At 31.1% G+C, this 20,905-nt stretch overlaps 4 protein-coding genes across 4 annotated transcripts; all 4 read left to right on the top strand.

Moving 5' to 3' along the window:
* The first annotated feature begins 1,109 nt into the window (after nucleotides 1-1,109).
* LOC119662343 lies at nucleotides 1,110-4,091 on the top strand. Its single transcript, XM_038071943.1, has 8 exons — nucleotides 1,110-1,141; nucleotides 1,225-1,413; nucleotides 1,532-1,717; nucleotides 1,857-2,177; nucleotides 2,310-2,678; nucleotides 2,773-2,895; nucleotides 2,980-3,762; nucleotides 3,831-4,091. The coding sequence occupies exons 2-8, from the start codon at nucleotides 1,233-1,235 to the stop codon at nucleotides 4,022-4,024; spliced, it is 2,157 nt and encodes a 718-aa protein (XP_037927871.1). The 5' UTR covers nucleotides 1,110-1,141; nucleotides 1,225-1,232; the 3' UTR covers nucleotides 4,025-4,091.
* A 1,869-nt stretch (nucleotides 4,092-5,960) lies between these two features.
* Nucleotides 5,961-7,176, top strand: LOC119690177. Its single transcript, XM_038105176.1, has 3 exons — nucleotides 5,961-6,054; nucleotides 6,154-6,981; nucleotides 7,044-7,176. Exons 2-3 carry the CDS (start codon nucleotides 6,180-6,182, stop codon nucleotides 7,118-7,120), a joined length of 879 nt encoding a protein of 292 aa, XP_037961104.1. The 5' UTR covers nucleotides 5,961-6,054; nucleotides 6,154-6,179; the 3' UTR covers nucleotides 7,121-7,176.
* Nucleotides 7,177-8,293: 1,117 nt separating this feature from the next.
* Nucleotides 8,294-11,275, top strand: LOC119662326. The gene is made up of 8 exons (XM_038071926.1): nucleotides 8,294-8,325; nucleotides 8,409-8,597; nucleotides 8,716-8,901; nucleotides 9,041-9,361; nucleotides 9,494-9,862; nucleotides 9,957-10,079; nucleotides 10,164-10,946; nucleotides 11,015-11,275. The coding sequence occupies exons 2-8, from the start codon at nucleotides 8,417-8,419 to the stop codon at nucleotides 11,206-11,208; spliced, it is 2,157 nt and encodes a 718-aa protein (XP_037927854.1). The 5' UTR covers nucleotides 8,294-8,325; nucleotides 8,409-8,416; the 3' UTR covers nucleotides 11,209-11,275.
* A 1,869-nt stretch (nucleotides 11,276-13,144) lies between these two features.
* On the top strand, nucleotides 13,145-14,360 carry LOC119687138. Its single transcript, XM_038101336.1, has 3 exons — nucleotides 13,145-13,238; nucleotides 13,338-14,165; nucleotides 14,228-14,360. Exons 2-3 carry the CDS (start codon nucleotides 13,364-13,366, stop codon nucleotides 14,302-14,304), a joined length of 879 nt encoding a protein of 292 aa, XP_037957264.1. The 5' UTR covers nucleotides 13,145-13,238; nucleotides 13,338-13,363; the 3' UTR covers nucleotides 14,305-14,360.
* Nucleotides 14,361-20,905: the final 6,545 nt, after the last annotated feature.

The following is a 20,905-nucleotide window of genomic DNA, read 5'->3' as shown; positions in this document are numbered from 1 at the left end:
ATCTTTAGACGAACTATTGTTTAGATGAACTTCTTTCTTATCTTATTGATAGGCTCCGTTTACGAAAAAATTAACGATTTGACAAACGATTGTCGAATTTGCACTCAAGGTTTTCTTGAATACTTTATTGCTACACTTGAATTGCATACTGTTTTATTGATTACGCGACATACAATTTATACACGCCATCTAGTGCCTACAAGTGAGGATGGTAGGTTAACGGTCTACTTCATGTTGATATTTTTATTGAAGAAAATATGAGATATCTTGAGAACGGAGCTAGTTGATATAAAGCGTAGTGAAAAATCCTACAGCTCTGTCGCTTGATCGATTAAAAATATATATAACTGGTCACTGCATATATGTAACTGGTTATTCGATCATAAGCATTGATCAAGGTGTTCTAAAATGAAAAATTCATTTTGTGATAATACAACGTTTTGACTTCAACTTATTTTATTCTGCCAATTAATTTTTGTCTACAAAAATGTTAAGTGTTTACACTGTAAGTCTTAAAGATTAGCTAACAGAAAATCAAAAAAGAAATCGAAAATCAATTTGTTTTTGTTTTTTAATATACTTTACAATATATTTCTCCGCTAAATATTTTTTTTATTTTTAATTAACTAATTAAAATAATTGGAAAGAGTTAGGCACCAACAAAAAAAAGTTTTAAAGTATTACATTTAAACATATTCTAACAAATTTTTGACGTTCTCATATCAATAAGGAAAGAAGAGATATAGTGACGACATAACAAATGTGGGATATGCCTTTAGCAAAGATCTCCGAGAAACTACTTAATAAACAAGCCAAGTATCACATTGGTTATTTACTTACCTGAATATATTTTATTCACTCCAGGTTTCCTACATGCTTGATGTATTCTCTATTAAGCGTAAATAATCATTCATATGAAATATATATAGGCTAGGCTTTCGTTTTTATAAACATTTTATTAGGAATATGGTTATACCTATATTAGGTATAAGGGCCACAATCATTGTGTGAAAACCAATACTTGAAATTACTCCTTTTTTTTTGTCAAAAATAGTAGTAACAGTGCAACAACTGTATCTCAAAATGGAGTATCTAAAATTTAAATGTCAAGAGTTGTGAAAAGAATTTGACCAAAAAAAACGTCTGCATATATGTGTTGATTTTTTTATAATTATAATTTGTTTATAGTCGAATTAATAAATTTTTTACTATTTTTGCTATTAGATAACAATATGTCTCGTTTATCAATTATGTCAAAAAGACGCAGCAGCAGGAAGTTACCTGCAAAGACAGCCATGGTAGATTCTTCTAATGTAGCTGGGTTGAAGTCTTCTAAAGTAATTGTGCCAGGTTCTTCTAATGTAGCCAAGTTAAATTCTTCTAACATAAACGAGAGGAGAGAGAAGAAGTTAGGTAAGGTCATTGAAATTGATGAGGTTTTATTATTTATAAATTCTCATAAATTTCTAATAAATTCTTAAATAATTTCTCTTTATATTCCAATTAACATATTTTTAACTATATTGATTAGATTACAATATGTCCAGATCTGTGATTGTTGCAAGAACACGTAGCCAAAGGAAGTTATCTGAAATTTTAGCCATGCAAGATTCTTCTAACAAAGCTGCCCAGAAAGATGTAGCCATATTAGATAATTCTAAAGTAGCAATGCTAGACTCTTCTAACGTATCCAAAGAGATGAAGAAAATGAAGTTAGGTAAGGTCATTGCAATACCATAAATGTGGTTTTATTATTTATAAACATACTGAACTAATTAAGCACTCGGATATTTCTGTTAAATTCTTAAATAATTTTTTTATGTTCCAATTAACATGTTTTTAACTATATTGATTAGATTACAATATGTCCGAATCTATGATTATGCCAAGAACACGCAGCAGGAGTAAGTTATCTCAAATTATAGCTATGTTAGATTCTCCTAACAAATCTGAGCAGAAAGATAAAGTTATGCGAGATTCTTCTAACAAAGCTAAACAGGAAGGTATATCCATGTTAGATACTTCTAAAGTAGCCATGCAAAATTCTTACAACGTAGCCGTTTTGGAGTCTTCCAAAGTAGTCGTGCTAGATTCTTCTAACATTGTTAAGTTAGATGCTTCTGACGTAGCCAAGTCAGATTCTTCTACCGTAGTCGAGAAGAAAGAAATGAATTTAGGTAAGGTCATTACATTTAATGAGATTTTATTATTTATAAATTATGAACTATTTGTGAACTCTCATATTTCTGTTAAATTTTTATATAATTCTATTATATTCAAATTAACATAGCTTTAACTATATTGATTAGATTATAATATGTCCAAATCTGTAATTGTGCCAAGAACACGTAGTCAGAGGAAGTTATCTCAAATTATAACTATGTCAGATTCTTCTAATAAAGTCGAGCATGAAGGTAACGTAATGCAAGATTCTTCTAAGAAGACCGCGCAAGAAGATATAGCTATGCGAAATAATTCTAAAAAAACTGAGCCGAAATATTTACTCCTGTTGGATTCTTCAAACAAAATTGCGCAAGAAGATATGGCCATGCTAGATTCTTCTAACATAGCTGATCAGAAAGATATAGTCATGTTAGATGCATCTGACAAAGCTGAGCAGGAAGATATGGCTATGTTAGATTCTCCTAACGAAGCTAAGCAGAAAGACGTAACATTGGGTAAGGTCATCAAATTTTAAAATAATTAAAAACTTTCGCTTGTTTTTTTTTATATATATATTTGAATTAACAAATTTTGAACAATTTTGATTAGATGACAGTAGTTCCGATTCATCGTTTGAGATAAAAACACGCAGCAAGAAGAAATATCCTCGAAATAGAATTTCTGGAATAGTTGAGCAGAAAAAGAAAACTATGGATCATGTTATACCGAATGGTGAGCTTTTATTGTTTAATAATAAAAATTTTCAATCAAATTAAACTAAAAACATATTAACAAATTGTTTACTATTTTGATTAGATAACAATATATCAGATTCGTCATTTGCGATTCAAACACGTAGCAAAACAAGGTGTGCCCAAAACACACCTGCTCCTTGCATAGTCACAAATGAAAAGAAAACTGAGGATTTAGAAAAACAAGATAACACTAAAGAGGTTGAATTAAAGAATGAACGGAAACGTAAGAAAAAAGCACTTAATGCTTCTACAGATAACAGTTATGATGAGAATTCTGAAAGTGACGAGTTCATGAAACATACTTTGACTTGTGAAGAAGAAGGATATCTCATTTTTCCAGATATAGGATCTGATGAGGTTTCTAAGTATTGCCCTGAAAATGACTCCGATGAAGACTCTAAGTCTAAAGAAAAAGATGTTGAGCAGATTTCTTCTGATTCTGACAGTGATATCAACAGTGACGATAGTTTTAATTGGGTGTACAGTGGAGAGTTGCCTACGGCGTCATATCATGAACCTAATCCTATATTAGAAAATCGCTTTGGTGTTCTTAGAAAAGCTCATGACCTGACTGGAAATTTAATCGGACTTAAGGATTCGATAAAGTTTTTGAATGATAAGACCAGAATTGTTGGGGAAGATGGGAATCCTAAATTGCGTTTATGGGCTCAAAAATGGAGACCTCAAGAAAATAAAGAGTGTGAAATGGAAATTGTGAATGAAAACGGGGAAATCGAAGAAAACATAACAAATGAGGAATGTAAGCGAAACTTATTGGATCATATCGTTACACAGCAAAAGACAGTAGAGGACACTTTAAACAAAATTGAGTCAGAATTAGCAGGTATTGTAGATTTATAATAAATTGCTGACTTCTTTAATTTGTAACACTTATATTTATATTGGTGCTAGCACTGGAGATCAAGGCAAATCAAGATGGCGTCCCAGGTTTTGATTTTTGTTCTACACTTCAAGAAATTCAAACTGCTATGATTGGTTTGGGAACATTAAAAAAAATCGCTGCAGTAAATGCAACTGAACATGAACGTTCCAAGGAAGAAGCTGAAAAAAGCGAAAATGATCAAAATACTGTCAGCTCTGAATAATGCCATGTAAATCAGATCGTATTATTTAAAAGAATAAATTGAACTAATAAATGGTTTATTTCTTTAACCCAAATATTTGGAGGAAAGGCTCAGATAAACTTTATTACTACCAGGAAAATTTAATGAAGGTATGCAATTAGAATAGCGAAAAATTAAAACGTCGTAGGAAGTGCTCTTCAATAGATATACATTGAACTATAATAGGGATATAAGTAGCTAACTGCGGGTTCTGTATGCAATAGACAATCAAAAGATTTACTATTGCATATGACGGATATCAATATTTACCTTATCAATATTTTAAAATAGTTGGTAGTAAATGTGTGTACTAGATAAGGAAATAATATTGAGTAAATATTCTCAAATTTTTGTAAATAAATTTTTCTCAAGGTCACTGATAATAGATATTTGGCTACATGGTCAGTCAGCCCAATAACTCATTTCATTAATTTTTTCTTCAAATGGATTGCTTACCTTAGGACCTAAAATTTATTGTTTTAAATTTTTTGTTAAATATTCATAAAGAAACGAATACAATTTGTAAAGAAACGAAATATTTAAAATAAAATAAGTATAGGGAAAAAAAGATAAATGAGTGTGAGTGGCGTGATTAAGTTCAATTTTTGGCAATATCGATATTCTGAGATTACTTAATCTTTATATAAGCACAAAAGATCAATCATGGTCGCAGTGCTCTGCTCAAATGGGAGCTAGTACCCTGTTATTTCCTATTCCTATTCCTAATCTTTATATTACTGGGTTTTATATAGATTGGCTTTCTTTAAGTATGTTTTGAATTAATTAAGAATCGATCAAGCTGATTTCTTGTTGATTAATCAGAATAGAACCATGTAACCTTGCGAATGTTGCAATGTGCAAACTAATGCTTCATTCTGCCATGTTTCCTGCCGCAGTAAAGGTTATCAGCCTGAGGGCGTTATTAGAAATGAGGTCAAAGGAATTGAATTTTACGACAGTTGAACTAGGAATTGTTTCTCTTCCGACTTTTGCATTAAAATTCGCAGAAACAATTTTAACCTCATGAGTGGGACAGCAGTCACAGAATTTGTCGTGTGTCTTTTATCAAAACATGCCCATAATTTAGGGGGATGTTAAAGAATGTTATTTTGATGCGGGTAGTAGGAAAAGTTTTGTTCACAAAATTGAATTGTTATACTAAATCTAAGGTCTCATACTCACCACAAAACTGTGTTTGGATTCACGGCTATTTATATGGCAGATATAAAAACACCACAGGTAGCTCTTTTATAGCAGTCTTACCAGGTCCATAGTAAACTTAACTTAAATTCCGCTATATTCACTATTAGTTCATTACCAAACGGGTACTAGGTAACTATCAAAGGGTGCCAAGTGGAAACTGGCACCCTAAGCACGTAAGCTGTGTACGACGTAACCCGTCATGTGCGATCACACACATTTGTTATTTGTTATTTAACTTTTTAATTCTATTTTATTATTTTTTTTTGTGTAGTAAATTAGCATTATCAGCGCCAAAACATGTGACATACATCTATATTTATAATATATGTGGCGAACACATTAGCCAGCGCAACGCCATCTAGCATGATGTAAAAACCAAAGTACAAACAACAACTAACCTAATGGTCAAGCGTCCATTAGTATTTAGCGCATCTTTTCAGAAACAAGAGAAAAAAGCAAATATTTACGTATAAAACAATAAATGCTCGCAAAATAATAAACATTCAAAATATATATTTAAAAGTGATAATACAGAAGTACTGCATATATATATTCACATGTAGTCATATGACCTAAAGTTCGTATAATAACTTACATTGTGAACGTAATATACGAGAAATTATTCTTTGCCATTTTGCAACACTGCCATGACAGAACTATTCACAGAAATCTATTACATTTTGGAGATAGAACTCTAAGAAGCATTGGATAAAATCTGATGTAAAAAGTGTCATTCGATATTTTGCTAGTAATATCATTCTTGCATTTCGATTTAAATAAATTTGTGAGAAAAAAGGTTTTTATAATAGGTGAGTTCTTTAATTTATGTTAGAGTATTTATCAAGTACATATTTGCCATTCCATTTAATGAATTTTTTATTAAGACAAACATATGTTTGATTTTTTAGTTAAAATTGGCGCAACTGAAGAGACCATGGAGGGTTCTATAACTGAACCGCCACGCAAGCGCTTTGGTCAGTCGCGAAAGAATATTAATACTCAAAGAGACAAAGAAGTTTATCGAAAACTAAAAAGAAAGTATGTTAGGAGAAAACATAACACCATTGTTAAAACTGCACCTCAAAAGAAGTGTAAAGGGACTGCAGCTTCTACTTATCCTACATTTCCTACTTACCTCACGGGGCAGCCTATATGTGTTCATAATGCAGAGTTTGTGGATCTCTTGTTAGCTCGTAAAGAACAAGCTTACCCAAATATGCCCGGACGTAGAGTTTATAAGCGTGTCAATAAAATTGATAACGAAAAAAAGGAAATTAAAATGAAAAAAGTGTCCCGTGATGCGGTTGATGATTGGCCCAGACGTTTCCGTGCCTATAAGCACCTATCAAGCCCAGCATATGAAAATTGGTTTTTCAACGGTGTATTGCCAGCAATTAAATACGATAAAGAAAAACCTGTGTCAACTAATCAGTCTGATGTTCTAAAAAAAGTTAATTATCTAACAGGAAACTTAATCGAAGTTAAGGAGTCGATAAAGTCTTTGAAAGTAAAGACTGAAATTGCTGAGAAAGATGAAGATCCTAAATTACATTTGTGGGCCCACAAATGGAATGAAAAGGAATCAAACAAAGAGGAATTAAAATTTATTAAAACAACTAGTGGAACAGAGGAGGAAGTAACAAAGGAGATATGTAAACGTAATTTATTGGATCATGTCACTACAGAGCAAAAGGCAATAGAGAATATTTTAAACGAAATGGAAGGCAATATAAAAGGTAATGTATATATATACCAATATAAGTTTTTTTGATATGCTTTTATATATTTCATCTGCTAGCTTTGGAGGCCAAGATGAAAGCGGATAACATTCCACCTCTTGATTTGGAAACATTCAAGAAAATGTTTCAACATTAAATTATTCCATAATGATTTTCTATATATAATGTAATGTAAATGTGAGCATAATGTTAAAGGAATAAATAAAATTCATTTGACTTAACTCAAACTGGCGTGTACATATCACAGAGTAAGTAGCTCTTTTGAAAGTCCCGAATTAAAAAATAAAACAGAAAACTATTTGGTAGGACATCAGAATAGGTTGGGTAAAATGTCAATTGTCTTATAGTAACACACATTCTATATATATTATATATGTATTATATTTTGCAACTAAACACTAAAAATTGCAATGTTTGTGGTGACTTTAATAGAACTTCAATCACGAAATACGTCTGTGAAGTACAAATTGGTTCTTTTGCTAGTTGATATAAAGCGTAGTGAAAAATCCTACAGCTCTGTCGCTTGATCGATTAAAAATATATATAACTGGTCACTGCATATATGTAACTGGTTATTCGATCATAAGCATTGATCAAGGTGTTCTAAAATGAAAAATTCATTTTGTGATAATACAACGTTTTGACTTCAACTTATTTTATTCTGCCAATTAATTTTTGTCTACAAAAATGTTAAGTGTTTACACTGTAAGTCTTAAAGATTAGCTAACAGAAAATCAAAAAAGAAATCGAAAATCAATTTGTTTTTGTTTTTTAATATACTTTACAATATATTTCTCCGCTAAATATTTTTTTTATTTTTAATTAACTAATTAAAATAATTGGAAAGAGTTAGGCACCAACAAAAAAAAGTTTTAAAGTATTACATTTAAACATATTCTAACAAATTTTTGACGTTCTCATATCAATAAGGAAAGAAGAGATATAGTGACGACATAACAAATGTGGGATATGCCTTTAGCAAAGATCTCCGAGAAACTACTTAATAAACAAGCCAAGTATCACATTGGTTATTTACTTACCTGAATATATTTTATTCACTCCAGGTTTCCTACATGCTTGATGTATTCTCTATTAAGCGTAAATAATCATTCATATGAAATATATATAGGCTAGGCTTTCGTTTTTATAAACATTTTATTAGGAATATGGTTATACCTATATTAGGTATAAGGGCCACAATCATTGTGTGAAAACCAATACTTGAAATTACTCCTTTTTTTTTGTCAAAAATAGTAGTAACAGTGCAACAACTGTATCTCAAAATGGAGTATCTAAAATTTAAATGTCAAGAGTTGTGAAAAGAATTTGACCAAAAAAAACGTCTGCATATATGTGTTGATTTTTTTATAATTATAATTTGTTTATAGTCGAATTAATAAATTTTTTACTATTTTTGCTATTAGATAACAATATGTCTCGTTTATCAATTATGTCAAAAAGACGCAGCAGCAGGAAGTTACCTGCAAAGACAGCCATGGTAGATTCTTCTAATGTAGCTGGGTTGAAGTCTTCTAAAGTAATTGTGCCAGGTTCTTCTAATGTAGCCAAGTTAAATTCTTCTAACATAAACGAGAGGAGAGAGAAGAAGTTAGGTAAGGTCATTGAAATTGATGAGGTTTTATTATTTATAAATTCTCATAAATTTCTAATAAATTCTTAAATAATTTCTCTTTATATTCCAATTAACATATTTTTAACTATATTGATTAGATTACAATATGTCCAGATCTGTGATTGTTGCAAGAACACGTAGCCAAAGGAAGTTATCTGAAATTTTAGCCATGCAAGATTCTTCTAACAAAGCTGCCCAGAAAGATGTAGCCATATTAGATAATTCTAAAGTAGCAATGCTAGACTCTTCTAACGTATCCAAAGAGATGAAGAAAATGAAGTTAGGTAAGGTCATTGCAATACCATAAATGTGGTTTTATTATTTATAAACATACTGAACTAATTAAGCACTCGGATATTTCTGTTAAATTCTTAAATAATTTTTTTATGTTCCAATTAACATGTTTTTAACTATATTGATTAGATTACAATATGTCCGAATCTATGATTATGCCAAGAACACGCAGCAGGAGTAAGTTATCTCAAATTATAGCTATGTTAGATTCTCCTAACAAATCTGAGCAGAAAGATAAAGTTATGCGAGATTCTTCTAACAAAGCTAAACAGGAAGGTATATCCATGTTAGATACTTCTAAAGTAGCCATGCAAAATTCTTACAACGTAGCCGTTTTGGAGTCTTCCAAAGTAGTCGTGCTAGATTCTTCTAACATTGTTAAGTTAGATGCTTCTGACGTAGCCAAGTCAGATTCTTCTACCGTAGTCGAGAAGAAAGAAATGAATTTAGGTAAGGTCATTACATTTAATGAGATTTTATTATTTATAAATTATGAACTATTTGTGAACTCTCATATTTCTGTTAAATTTTTATATAATTCTATTATATTCAAATTAACATAGCTTTAACTATATTGATTAGATTATAATATGTCCAAATCTGTAATTGTGCCAAGAACACGTAGTCAGAGGAAGTTATCTCAAATTATAACTATGTCAGATTCTTCTAATAAAGTCGAGCATGAAGGTAACGTAATGCAAGATTCTTCTAAGAAGACCGCGCAAGAAGATATAGCTATGCGAAATAATTCTAAAAAAACTGAGCCGAAATATTTACTCCTGTTGGATTCTTCAAACAAAATTGCGCAAGAAGATATGGCCATGCTAGATTCTTCTAACATAGCTGATCAGAAAGATATAGTCATGTTAGATGCATCTGACAAAGCTGAGCAGGAAGATATGGCTATGTTAGATTCTCCTAACGAAGCTAAGCAGAAAGACGTAACATTGGGTAAGGTCATCAAATTTTAAAATAATTAAAAACTTTCGCTTGTTTTTTTTTATATATATATTTGAATTAACAAATTTTGAACAATTTTGATTAGATGACAGTAGTTCCGATTCATCGTTTGAGATAAAAACACGCAGCAAGAAGAAATATCCTCGAAATAGAATTTCTGGAATAGTTGAGCAGAAAAAGAAAACTATGGATCATGTTATACCGAATGGTGAGCTTTTATTGTTTAATAATAAAAATTTTCAATCAAATTAAACTAAAAACATATTAACAAATTGTTTACTATTTTGATTAGATAACAATATATCAGATTCGTCATTTGCGATTCAAACACGTAGCAAAACAAGGTGTGCCCAAAACACACCTGCTCCTTGCATAGTCACAAATGAAAAGAAAACTGAGGATTTAGAAAAACAAGATAACACTAAAGAGGTTGAATTAAAGAATGAACGGAAACGTAAGAAAAAAGCACTTAATGCTTCTACAGATAACAGTTATGATGAGAATTCTGAAAGTGACGAGTTCATGAAACATACTTTGACTTGTGAAGAAGAAGGATATCTCATTTTTCCAGATATAGGATCTGATGAGGTTTCTAAGTATTGCCCTGAAAATGACTCCGATGAAGACTCTAAGTCTAAAGAAAAAGATGTTGAGCAGATTTCTTCTGATTCTGACAGTGATATCAACAGTGACGATAGTTTTAATTGGGTGTACAGTGGAGAGTTGCCTACGGCGTCATATCATGAACCTAATCCTATATTAGAAAATCGCTTTGGTGTTCTTAGAAAAGCTCATGACCTGACTGGAAATTTAATCGGACTTAAGGATTCGATAAAGTTTTTGAATGATAAGACCAGAATTGTTGGGGAAGATGGGAATCCTAAATTGCGTTTATGGGCTCAAAAATGGAGACCTCAAGAAAATAAAGAGTGTGAAATGGAAATTGTGAATGAAAACGGGGAAATCGAAGAAAACATAACAAATGAGGAATGTAAGCGAAACTTATTGGATCATATCGTTACACAGCAAAAGACAGTAGAGGACACTTTAAACAAAATTGAGTCAGAATTAGCAGGTATTGTAGATTTATAATAAATTGCTGACTTCTTTAATTTGTAACACTTATATTTATATTGGTGCTAGCACTGGAGATCAAGGCAAATCAAGATGGCGTCCCAGGTTTTGATTTTTGTTCTACACTTCAAGAAATTCAAACTGCTATGATTGGTTTGGGAACATTAAAAAAAATCGCTGCAGTAAATGCAACTGAACATGAACGTTCCAAGGAAGAAGCTGAAAAAAGCGAAAATGATCAAAATACTGTCAGCTCTGAATAATGCCATGTAAATCAGATCGTATTATTTAAAAGAATAAATTGAACTAATAAATGGTTTATTTCTTTAACCCAAATATTTGGAGGAAAGGCTCAGATAAACTTTATTACTACCAGGAAAATTTAATGAAGGTATGCAATTAGAATAGCGAAAAATTAAAACGTCGTAGGAAGTGCTCTTCAATAGATATACATTGAACTATAATAGGGATATAAGTAGCTAACTGCGGGTTCTGTATGCAATAGACAATCAAAAGATTTACTATTGCATATGACGGATATCAATATTTACCTTATCAATATTTTAAAATAGTTGGTAGTAAATGTGTGTACTAGATAAGGAAATAATATTGAGTAAATATTCTCAAATTTTTGTAAATAAATTTTTCTCAAGGTCACTGATAATAGATATTTGGCTACATGGTCAGTCAGCCCAATAACTCATTTCATTAATTTTTTCTTCAAATGGATTGCTTACCTTAGGACCTAAAATTTATTGTTTTAAATTTTTTGTTAAATATTCATAAAGAAACGAATACAATTTGTAAAGAAACGAAATATTTAAAATAAAATAAGTATAGGGAAAAAAAGATAAATGAGTGTGAGTGGCGTGATTAAGTTCAATTTTTGGCAATATCGATATTCTGAGATTACTTAATCTTTATATAAGCACAAAAGATCAATCATGGTCGCAGTGCTCTGCTCAAATGGGAGCTAGTACCCTGTTATTTCCTATTCCTATTCCTAATCTTTATATTACTGGGTTTTATATAGATTGGCTTTCTTTAAGTATGTTTTGAATTAATTAAGAATCGATCAAGCTGATTTCTTGTTGATTAATCAGAATAGAACCATGTAACCTTGCGAATGTTGCAATGTGCAAACTAATGCTTCATTCTACCATGTTTCCTGCCGCAGTAAAGGTTATCAGCCTGAGGGCGTTATTAGAAATGAGGTCAAAGGAATTGAATTTTACGACAGTTGAACTAGGAATTGTTTCTCTTCCGACTTTTGCATTAAAATTCGCAGAAACAATTTTAACCTCATGAGTGGGACAGCAGTCACAGAATTTGTCGTGTGTCTTTTATCAAAACATGCCCATAATTTAGGGGGATGTTAAAGAATGTTATTTTGATGCGGGTAGTAGGAAAAGTTTTGTTCACAAAATTGAATTGTTATACTAAATCTAAGGTCTCATACTCACCACAAAACTGTGTTTGGATTCACGGCTATTTATATGGCAGATATAAAAACACCACAGGTAGCTCTTTTATAGCAGTCTTACCAGGTCCATAGTAAACTTAACTTAAATTCCGCTATATTCACTATTAGTTCATTACCAAACGGGTACTAGGTAACTATCAAAGGGTGCCAAGTGGAAACTGGCACCCTAAGCACGTAAGCTGTGTACGACGTAACCCGTCATGTGCGATCACACACATTTGTTATTTGTTATTTAACTTTTTAATTCTATTTTATTATTTTTTTTTGTGTAGTAAATTAGCATTATCAGCGCCAAAACATGTGACATACATCTATATTTATAATATATGTGGCGAACACATTAGCCAGCGCAACGCCATCTAGCATGATGTAAAAACCAAAGTACAAACAACAACTAACCTAATGGTCAAGCGTCCATTAGTATTTAGCGCATCTTTTCAGAAACAAGAGAAAAAAGCAAATATTTACGTATAAAACAATAAATGCTCGCAAAATAATAAACATTCAAAATATATATTTAAAAGTGATAATACAGAAGTACTGCATATATATATTCACATGTAGTCATATGACCTAAAGTTCGTATAATAACTTACATTGTGAACGTAATATACGAGAAATTATTCTTTGCCATTTTGCAACACTGCCATGACAGAACTATTCACAGAAATCTATTACATTTTGGAGATAGAACTCTAAGAAGCATTGGATAAAATCTGATGTAAAAAGTGTCATTCGATATTTTGCTAGTAATATCATTCTTGCATTTCGATTTAAATAAATTTGTGAGAAAAAAGGTTTTTATAATAGGTGAGTTCTTTAATTTATGTTAGAGTATTTATCAAGTACATATTTGCCATTCCATTTAATGAATTTTTTATTAAGACAAACATATGTTTGATTTTTTAGTTAAAATTGGCGCAACTGAAGAGACCATGGAGGGTTCTATAACTGAACCGCCACGCAAGCGCTTTGGTCAGTCGCGAAAGAATATTAATACTCAAAGAGACAAAGAAGTTTATCGAAAACTAAAAAGAAAGTATGTTAGGAGAAAACATAACACCATTGTTAAAACTGCACCTCAAAAGAAGTGTAAAGGGACTGCAGCTTCTACTTATCCTACATTTCCTACTTACCTCACGGGGCAGCCTATATGTGTTCATAATGCAGAGTTTGTGGATCTCTTGTTAGCTCGTAAAGAACAAGCTTACCCAAATATGCCCGGACGTAGAGTTTATAAGCGTGTCAATAAAATTGATAACGAAAAAAAGGAAAATAAAATGAAAAAAGTGTCCCGTGATGCGGTTGATGATTGGCCCAGACGTTTCCGTGCCTATAAGCACCTATCAAGCCCAGCATATGAAAATTGGTTTTTCAACGGTGTATTGCCAGCAATTAAATACGATAAAGAAAAACCTGTGTCAACTAATCAGTCTGATGTTCTAAAAAAAGTTAATTATCTAACAGGAAACTTAATCGAAGTTAAGGAGTCGATAAAGTCTTTGAAAGTAAAGACTGAAATTGCTGAGAAAGATGAAGATCCTAAATTACATTTGTGGGCCCACAAATGGAATGAAAAGGAATCAAACAAAGAGGAATTAAAATTTATTAAAACAACTAGTGGAACAGAGGAGGAAGTAACAAAGGAGATATGTAAACGTAATTTATTGGATCATGTCACTACAGAGCAAAAGGCAATAGAGAATATTTTAAACGAAATGGAAGGCAATATAAAAGGTAATGTATATATATACCAATATAAGTTTTTTTGATATGCTTTTATATATTTCATCTGCTAGCTTTGGAGGCCAAGATGAAAGCGGATAACATTCCACCTCTTGATTTGGAAACATTCAAGAAAATGTTTCAACATTAAATTATTCCATAATGATTTTCTATATATAATGTAATGTAAATGTGAGCATAATGTTAAAGGAATAAATAAAATTCATTTGACTTAACTCAAACTGGCGTGTACATATCACAGAGTAAGTAGTTCTTTTGAAAGTCCCGAATTAAAAAAATAAAACAGAAAACTATTTGGTAGGAGATCAGAATAGGTTGGGTAAAATGTCATATGTCTTATAGTAACACGCATTCTATATATATTATATATGTATTATATTTTGCAACTAAACATTTGGCGGAAAGACTCAAATAAGTTTGTTGTTGTTCCAGGCAAATGACACTAAAAGTTGCAATGTTTATGGTGACTTTAATAGAACTTCAATCACGAAATACGTCTGTGAAGACGAATTGGTTCTTTTATCCAAAATTTGAAATTAATTAATAGATATTCAGCTGTAGATTTTTATACGTGAAAAACCTTTAACTGAATCACGTAGAATGTCTGATAGGGAAGTAGCTATCTATTTATAGGTTGTATGAACCCAAGCATGTATTGCTTAAAGGTAAATGCAGATCATAGATTATAAAGTTCATAAAGACACAAAATCTTAGATAACTGCTATGGGGACTCAGCGTTACAGCACTTATAAGTTCCTATATAAGTAACAAGTATTATTTATTTAATGTGTGAAGACTGGTGGAAGATAGGTAGGAAGCTAGAATGAAAGACTGATTTAAATTGTAATAGTTACAGAGCAGTTTCACTTTACTGTATTAGTAGAAGCGTTATCAATATGCTATCATAATAACGCTTAAATTTTCTTCCTTATATTACAGGGGTTTCTACTTAGAGTTTCTTTAGAATTTCTGAATTTTATTTGACTAAAACTATATGGTATATATTAGTTGTTTATGCATGGACTTCAGTATAATTTTAAATCGTCGAAGATAAGTTTATATACTCTTGCTATCTAAGAATAAAATGCTGTGCTTATTAAAAGCTCCATTTCTAGCGTATACAGAGTATTAGTAATTATTAACCTAAGTTATTAATTGTCCCTAAAACTTCTCATAGAGACTTTGCATCGTATCTTCTGCCCGAAATAGCAGTTCTAAACCCAAGTTTTGAGTTACAATAAATTTGTATTTTGCAGTTACAGTGAAAGACACTAGTTTTAGACGGCTTTTCTTTTTTTTTTTTTTTTTTTTATTTGGATTAGTTTTTTATGTTAATCAAAAAAAAAAAACTTTAAATTTGAAGTTTGCTTCGCTGAAATAGGCAGAGTTGATTCTGTTTGTTTTTTCTGTTATTAGGTAGTCTGATTTAGTCGTGAAGATAGTTTGATGGTATATTTTGTATGCTCCACTAAACTCTATGGTTAGATACGGTCTCCCAAAAAAGTATCTTGAAATGATATGCTATTCACATACTATCCTGCGTTTTCCATCTCGTTCAATCATGTATGCTGTGGTGACTATTGGACCGATATATTATTTATATGCCTGCTGGACTACTCTTTCTCAACTGATGATGAAAACTAGATACCAAATAAATATGCTAGTAGTATGCCCTGTTAGGAATACTAACTAATTTAAAATTTCTATAATAAAATTTTCTTGGCAAATAAACGAAAGCAAAATAAACTATATTCAATATTGCTCTATCTAAGAAGTGTGATTTCGTTCTTACATATATTCTCTAATATTTAAGATAATTCTCTAATATTCTATGATAACCTAACTTTTATTCTTTTAAAAGGTACAACTATTTTATATTGGTTAAAAGTATAATTTTTACTTTTTTATTTTATTAAGGCAGTTTAACTTATTTAAGAAGTATAATTTTTCTGTGCAATGTTGTTTAAGATGTACAACTTCTGCTACGCTATATTGATTTATGAATCACAGCTATATTTACGCTGTCTTGTTGTTAAGAGGTATAACTTCTATATCTAAATTATTTTCTAGAAAGACACTCATTAAATTTTAAATTGCCAGGAAGACGCAGGCTTTGTGAGGTTTCGAAAATATCTGTTACTAAGTTAGCTATATTTTAAATGGAGGTGGTAGTCAATATAACACACAAAATAGATTAACTTAATCTATATATTCGAGCTATATATTCATTGCGCAAAATAATAAGATCGCTGAATTCTGAGTACTGGACTACATTATCCAGCAGTGCTTAACATCTGTAAGCCTTTCTCAACCGTAGTTTTTGCCATATCTTATGAGTATTCTTGCTTGTCAGTGTCCAACACCGCGTTATGATTTGGAACTAGGTAACCGCTTATTACCAAAGGCTCCATTAGTCGGTACCTACCGTAAGAACTTGAACCAAAGCGAATTGCACAACCAACCATACTTACATCATATATAAATAAACAAAGTTCGCCTCTTTTGTTTGCTTCGCTCATATCAAATACACAGGTTTGGTTAGTTGTGCATTTCGCTTTGACTTAAGTTCTTAGGGCACGTACTAGCTAACTGAGCCCAAAAGAAACATCGAATCGGTAGTATAGTATAAATGTATACATGTAAGTAACAATAAATGTATAAGTAAAAGAAACCTTAAAAAAAAATTCGAAATTATTTCTTATAGGAGCTTGAAGAACTATATATGTGTAAAATATATTTGGATAAAGTAAGATAAATAAGCTTAACTTTTTATGAACTTCAGTATCCATTTCAGGATACTTTTTTCGGGAGATTTGGGTTAAAAATCAGAAATCAGAAGTAAATGACTGATTTCTGCATACAAAATCTCATATGCGCAAATAAGATACAGACTCGCGGAATGTATCTCATTTTGTATAAATGAGTCCCAAATGGAAGTGAACACTTTGGAAAAGCTTTTCATGGCATTTTGATAGTTAGAGAAAGCTGATTTTGACATATTTACAAAAAAAGGTGAACAAATATTTAGTGGCTACATCATCTTGGAAGCGATGCACCTCTTTTTGGAACTTCTATTTTTCAAAAAGTATTTAATCGAAGCTAAAAACAAATTTTTAGTTTATATTATAAGGTTTAAAGGTATACTTTACCTTCATTCAACATTTTTTTGGCACAAGCCAAAAATCAAATCAACAGGCAAGTTGAAATATCAGCTGTTTAAAATGAGAACAAATGAATTACAACGATTGTAAACACTTGTAAATGACTGATTTGAAATGATTCATTTGTGGCCAGTGTAAACGCCATATTAAACTGTTGTGAAGGTGAAATTGAAGCTTACTGTATTCTATACTATATATAAATTATATATTATGTTACATATATTTGCAAAGCAGACGAGTTAGCCAGAAAGGGTGCTTCAGAACCATACTCGGAGCACCTAGAATATCTGGGCATATCGCTTACATCATGTAAATTGTTATTGAGTTCTATCTGCACTAATATTTTTAATAAAAGATGGGAAGACTCAACGATATGTAAACATCTGTATGCAATCTGGCCAGTTTCCGATAAAAGGAAATCGAAAACTCTTATTGAGATGTCCCGCAAGGACATTGGTCTTCTGGTAGGGTTGACTACAGGACACTGTAAGCTAGGGAACCATGCTAGAAGACTAGGTCTTCCTTTCAACCAAATCTGTCGCAGCTGTGGGGAGGACGATGAGAGCGCATCTCATTTTTTGTGTTTCTGTCCAGCTCATGCACGTCGGCGATTTAGTACTCTAGGTGCCCCCTTCCTTGAGGACCTGGACCAGTTACAGGATCGGGCTTTAAATAGCATTTTATGCTTCGCAAAAGGTTCTAGGTGGTTTAAAACCATGAGGTTTTTATTATTTATATACGGCATCACAATGGGCCAATAGGCCTAAGTGGATCCACTAGGGATCACCGGTATAACCTAACCTAACCTAACCTACATATATTTATATTATTTTATATTATATACACTAAATATAATAACGTTGCAAGTATTCTACTGTGTATTGGTTTTATATTCATTTTATTGTAATTTTGTGTTCATATATTTCATAACAAACATTAAGACATTTTAATACAGGGTGAGGCAATTATTTAAACATTTATTTATTTATTATTCGAAGTAAATAATATTGGGAAATATTTCAAATGAAAGAACATATAAATAAATTTTGTTAAGATTTGCAATGAATAATGGCTTTAAAACAGTGGCGTAACTACATTTTTTAGGCCTGTAAGCAAATTCTAACTAAGGGGCCCCTATCAACATACTAAGGGGCCCCTCTTTTTATACTCTTTACACGAAAAATGTGAAAAGGGTATGTAAGGTTTGTCAAGATTTTCGTTACGCATTAAAGGAAACGTCGGAAATATCATGAAGTATATATCAGTACAGTATATATATACTTTTTCAGTTCAAACTACACTCTCAGGTTTTGAACTCTTCAAATGAAACTTTACACACATACTTTTAGCCGACCCTGTTCACCATTTGATTTGATTGAAATTGGACGTCTATTTCTTGTAGCTGTGATATAAATTTAACAATCGGATATGAGGTTTCTCCGTTTTTAATAAAGGTATTTAAATAGAATTTGGTGTATACAGTACTGATATTTGCAAAAGACAACGTACAAAATTATTTTCAAATGGGTTTAAATCTAGATATAGCTTCCATATAAACTCTCGATTAAGACACATATTTTTCTTAGAAAAACTTTTTTATTTTATAAATAGGTTTAATATTTTATTTGAAGTACATACATATTATGTACTTTAAATTTAAAATTAACGTATCTTTTATAAAATGCAATATGAAGTTATTCCAACAAAAAACGTTTACAAACATTTATAGTGGGGCCCCCTAAATTCGGGGGCCCGAAAGCGTTGCTTCCAGTTGCTTCCCTGTAGTTACGCCACTGCTTTAAAAAGACCCAGATGTATAATAAACTGGCCAAAATCGACTCTGTGGTGCTTTATAAAATTTATTTGTATTTATTTAAGATTTAAAATTTAAACAAACTATTAATTTTAAGCAATATATCAATTTATATAAGTAGTTATGATATAAAAATAATATACGGCAATCAAATAGTTAATTTTATTAATTTAATAATAATAATAAAAATATTTAATATCATTTTGTAATAATGATAGCAATATTATGCATCGGAACCGGTTACTCCCATGGTCTTATTGTAACTGATTGCGAGCAAAAGAGGCCAACAGTCTTTAGTCTTGATTTTCACCGACCAGCAGAAACTGTTTTATATGAAATCACCCGTAACAACGTGTCGCCGATAATTTGTTTTCAAGCATTTCAACCCAGCTGTTGGGGCTCAAATTAATGATAGAAGTCGTACCCACTAGTGCTACTCATAGTAACTTTGAGTAAACACTGTGTATACACAAGCGCGTTCCACCAGCAAATTTTCAAGTATTTTTGTATAAATTTTACTTCTGTTTTACTCATGTTTTACTATGAGTAGCTCGTGGAACAGGCCAATTATTCGGGTATTTTAAAAACCGAAGTTCTCCGATTATTCGATTAATCGGATTTCAACAAAGTTTTCGGAATTGAAAATAAAATTTTTTTTATTATTATTATTTGAAACTTTTGTATGTATTACAATAATATAAAAACATGTTTCATTTGACTACGACTAGTTCAAGTGCAGAGAACAGTTTTGTTATATTTTACAACACGTTTTACAATTGTTAAGTTGTCAAAGACTTTGTGCTAATGTAGTAGTAATCTAAATTATTGTTAGACTACTAATTCGGAAGTAGATCTGAAGGTTTAATTTGTTTAAGTCTTCTCAGCAGGGTAGATGTATTAGATAGATGATAAGCTATCTCGAGTGGGTGCTGTTGTAACCGTTTTTGGTACTTTATCGCAAACTTTTGTATTACTGTATCTACATATTCGATCTTCAAGTCCCGATGGAGTTTATTATTCCTATTGACTAAATTTCTTCAAACTTTGTTTTGGGAATTTTGTATGATTTGTACGGTGCACATCCCCATAACTGGATATCATATGTCTACACCGGAGCTAAGACTTTCTTGTATATCATTAACTTATTGCTTAGAGAGACGGGTGATTTTTTCCCTAGAAGTCAATATAATTTTTTGGATTTTGATTCTAGCTGATTTATTGATAATGAGCTCATTTATATGAAAACAATTTGTATGATAAATTGTTCTCATTAGTAGCTATAATGAGCAAAACCGCCTAAATGAGACAGTGTGAATGCGCTGTACGATGACAAATGTTGAATGCAACCTTTAAATATAAATTTTTTAATAAGGGAAATTTCTAAAACTTGAAATATTTGTCATATATTTTATATGCAAAGTATAACTAAACAAGCTATTTTACATGCATAAATTAACTAATGCCAATGGACACGACTAAATTTTAATTTCATTAGCGTAAGTAGTTTTAACTGCAGTGGAAACATGATATTATTTAAGTACCTTTGTTAATGAACTTTTTATAAATTATTTTGAAGTTATAAAAAATTAATGTATAAAATTAATTTATAAATATATATATATACTAGCGGACCCGACAGGTGTTGTCCTGCATGATATACTAAGCGATTAGAATATTAAACAAAGTAAGAAATGAAAGACAAATAATGTAATAATTTTGTTATTTTTTATTTTGAAATATCATCAATTTTTCTAAAA

Source organism: Teleopsis dalmanni, chromosome X, assembly GCF_002237135.1.
Source record: "Teleopsis dalmanni isolate 2A chromosome X, ASM223713v2, whole genome shotgun sequence".
In the NCBI taxonomy this organism is placed as follows: Eukaryota; Metazoa; Arthropoda; class Insecta; order Diptera; family Diopsidae; genus Teleopsis; species Teleopsis dalmanni.
Note: the sequence above shows the minus strand (reverse complement) of the source record. Positions and strands in the feature narration are given on the sequence as shown.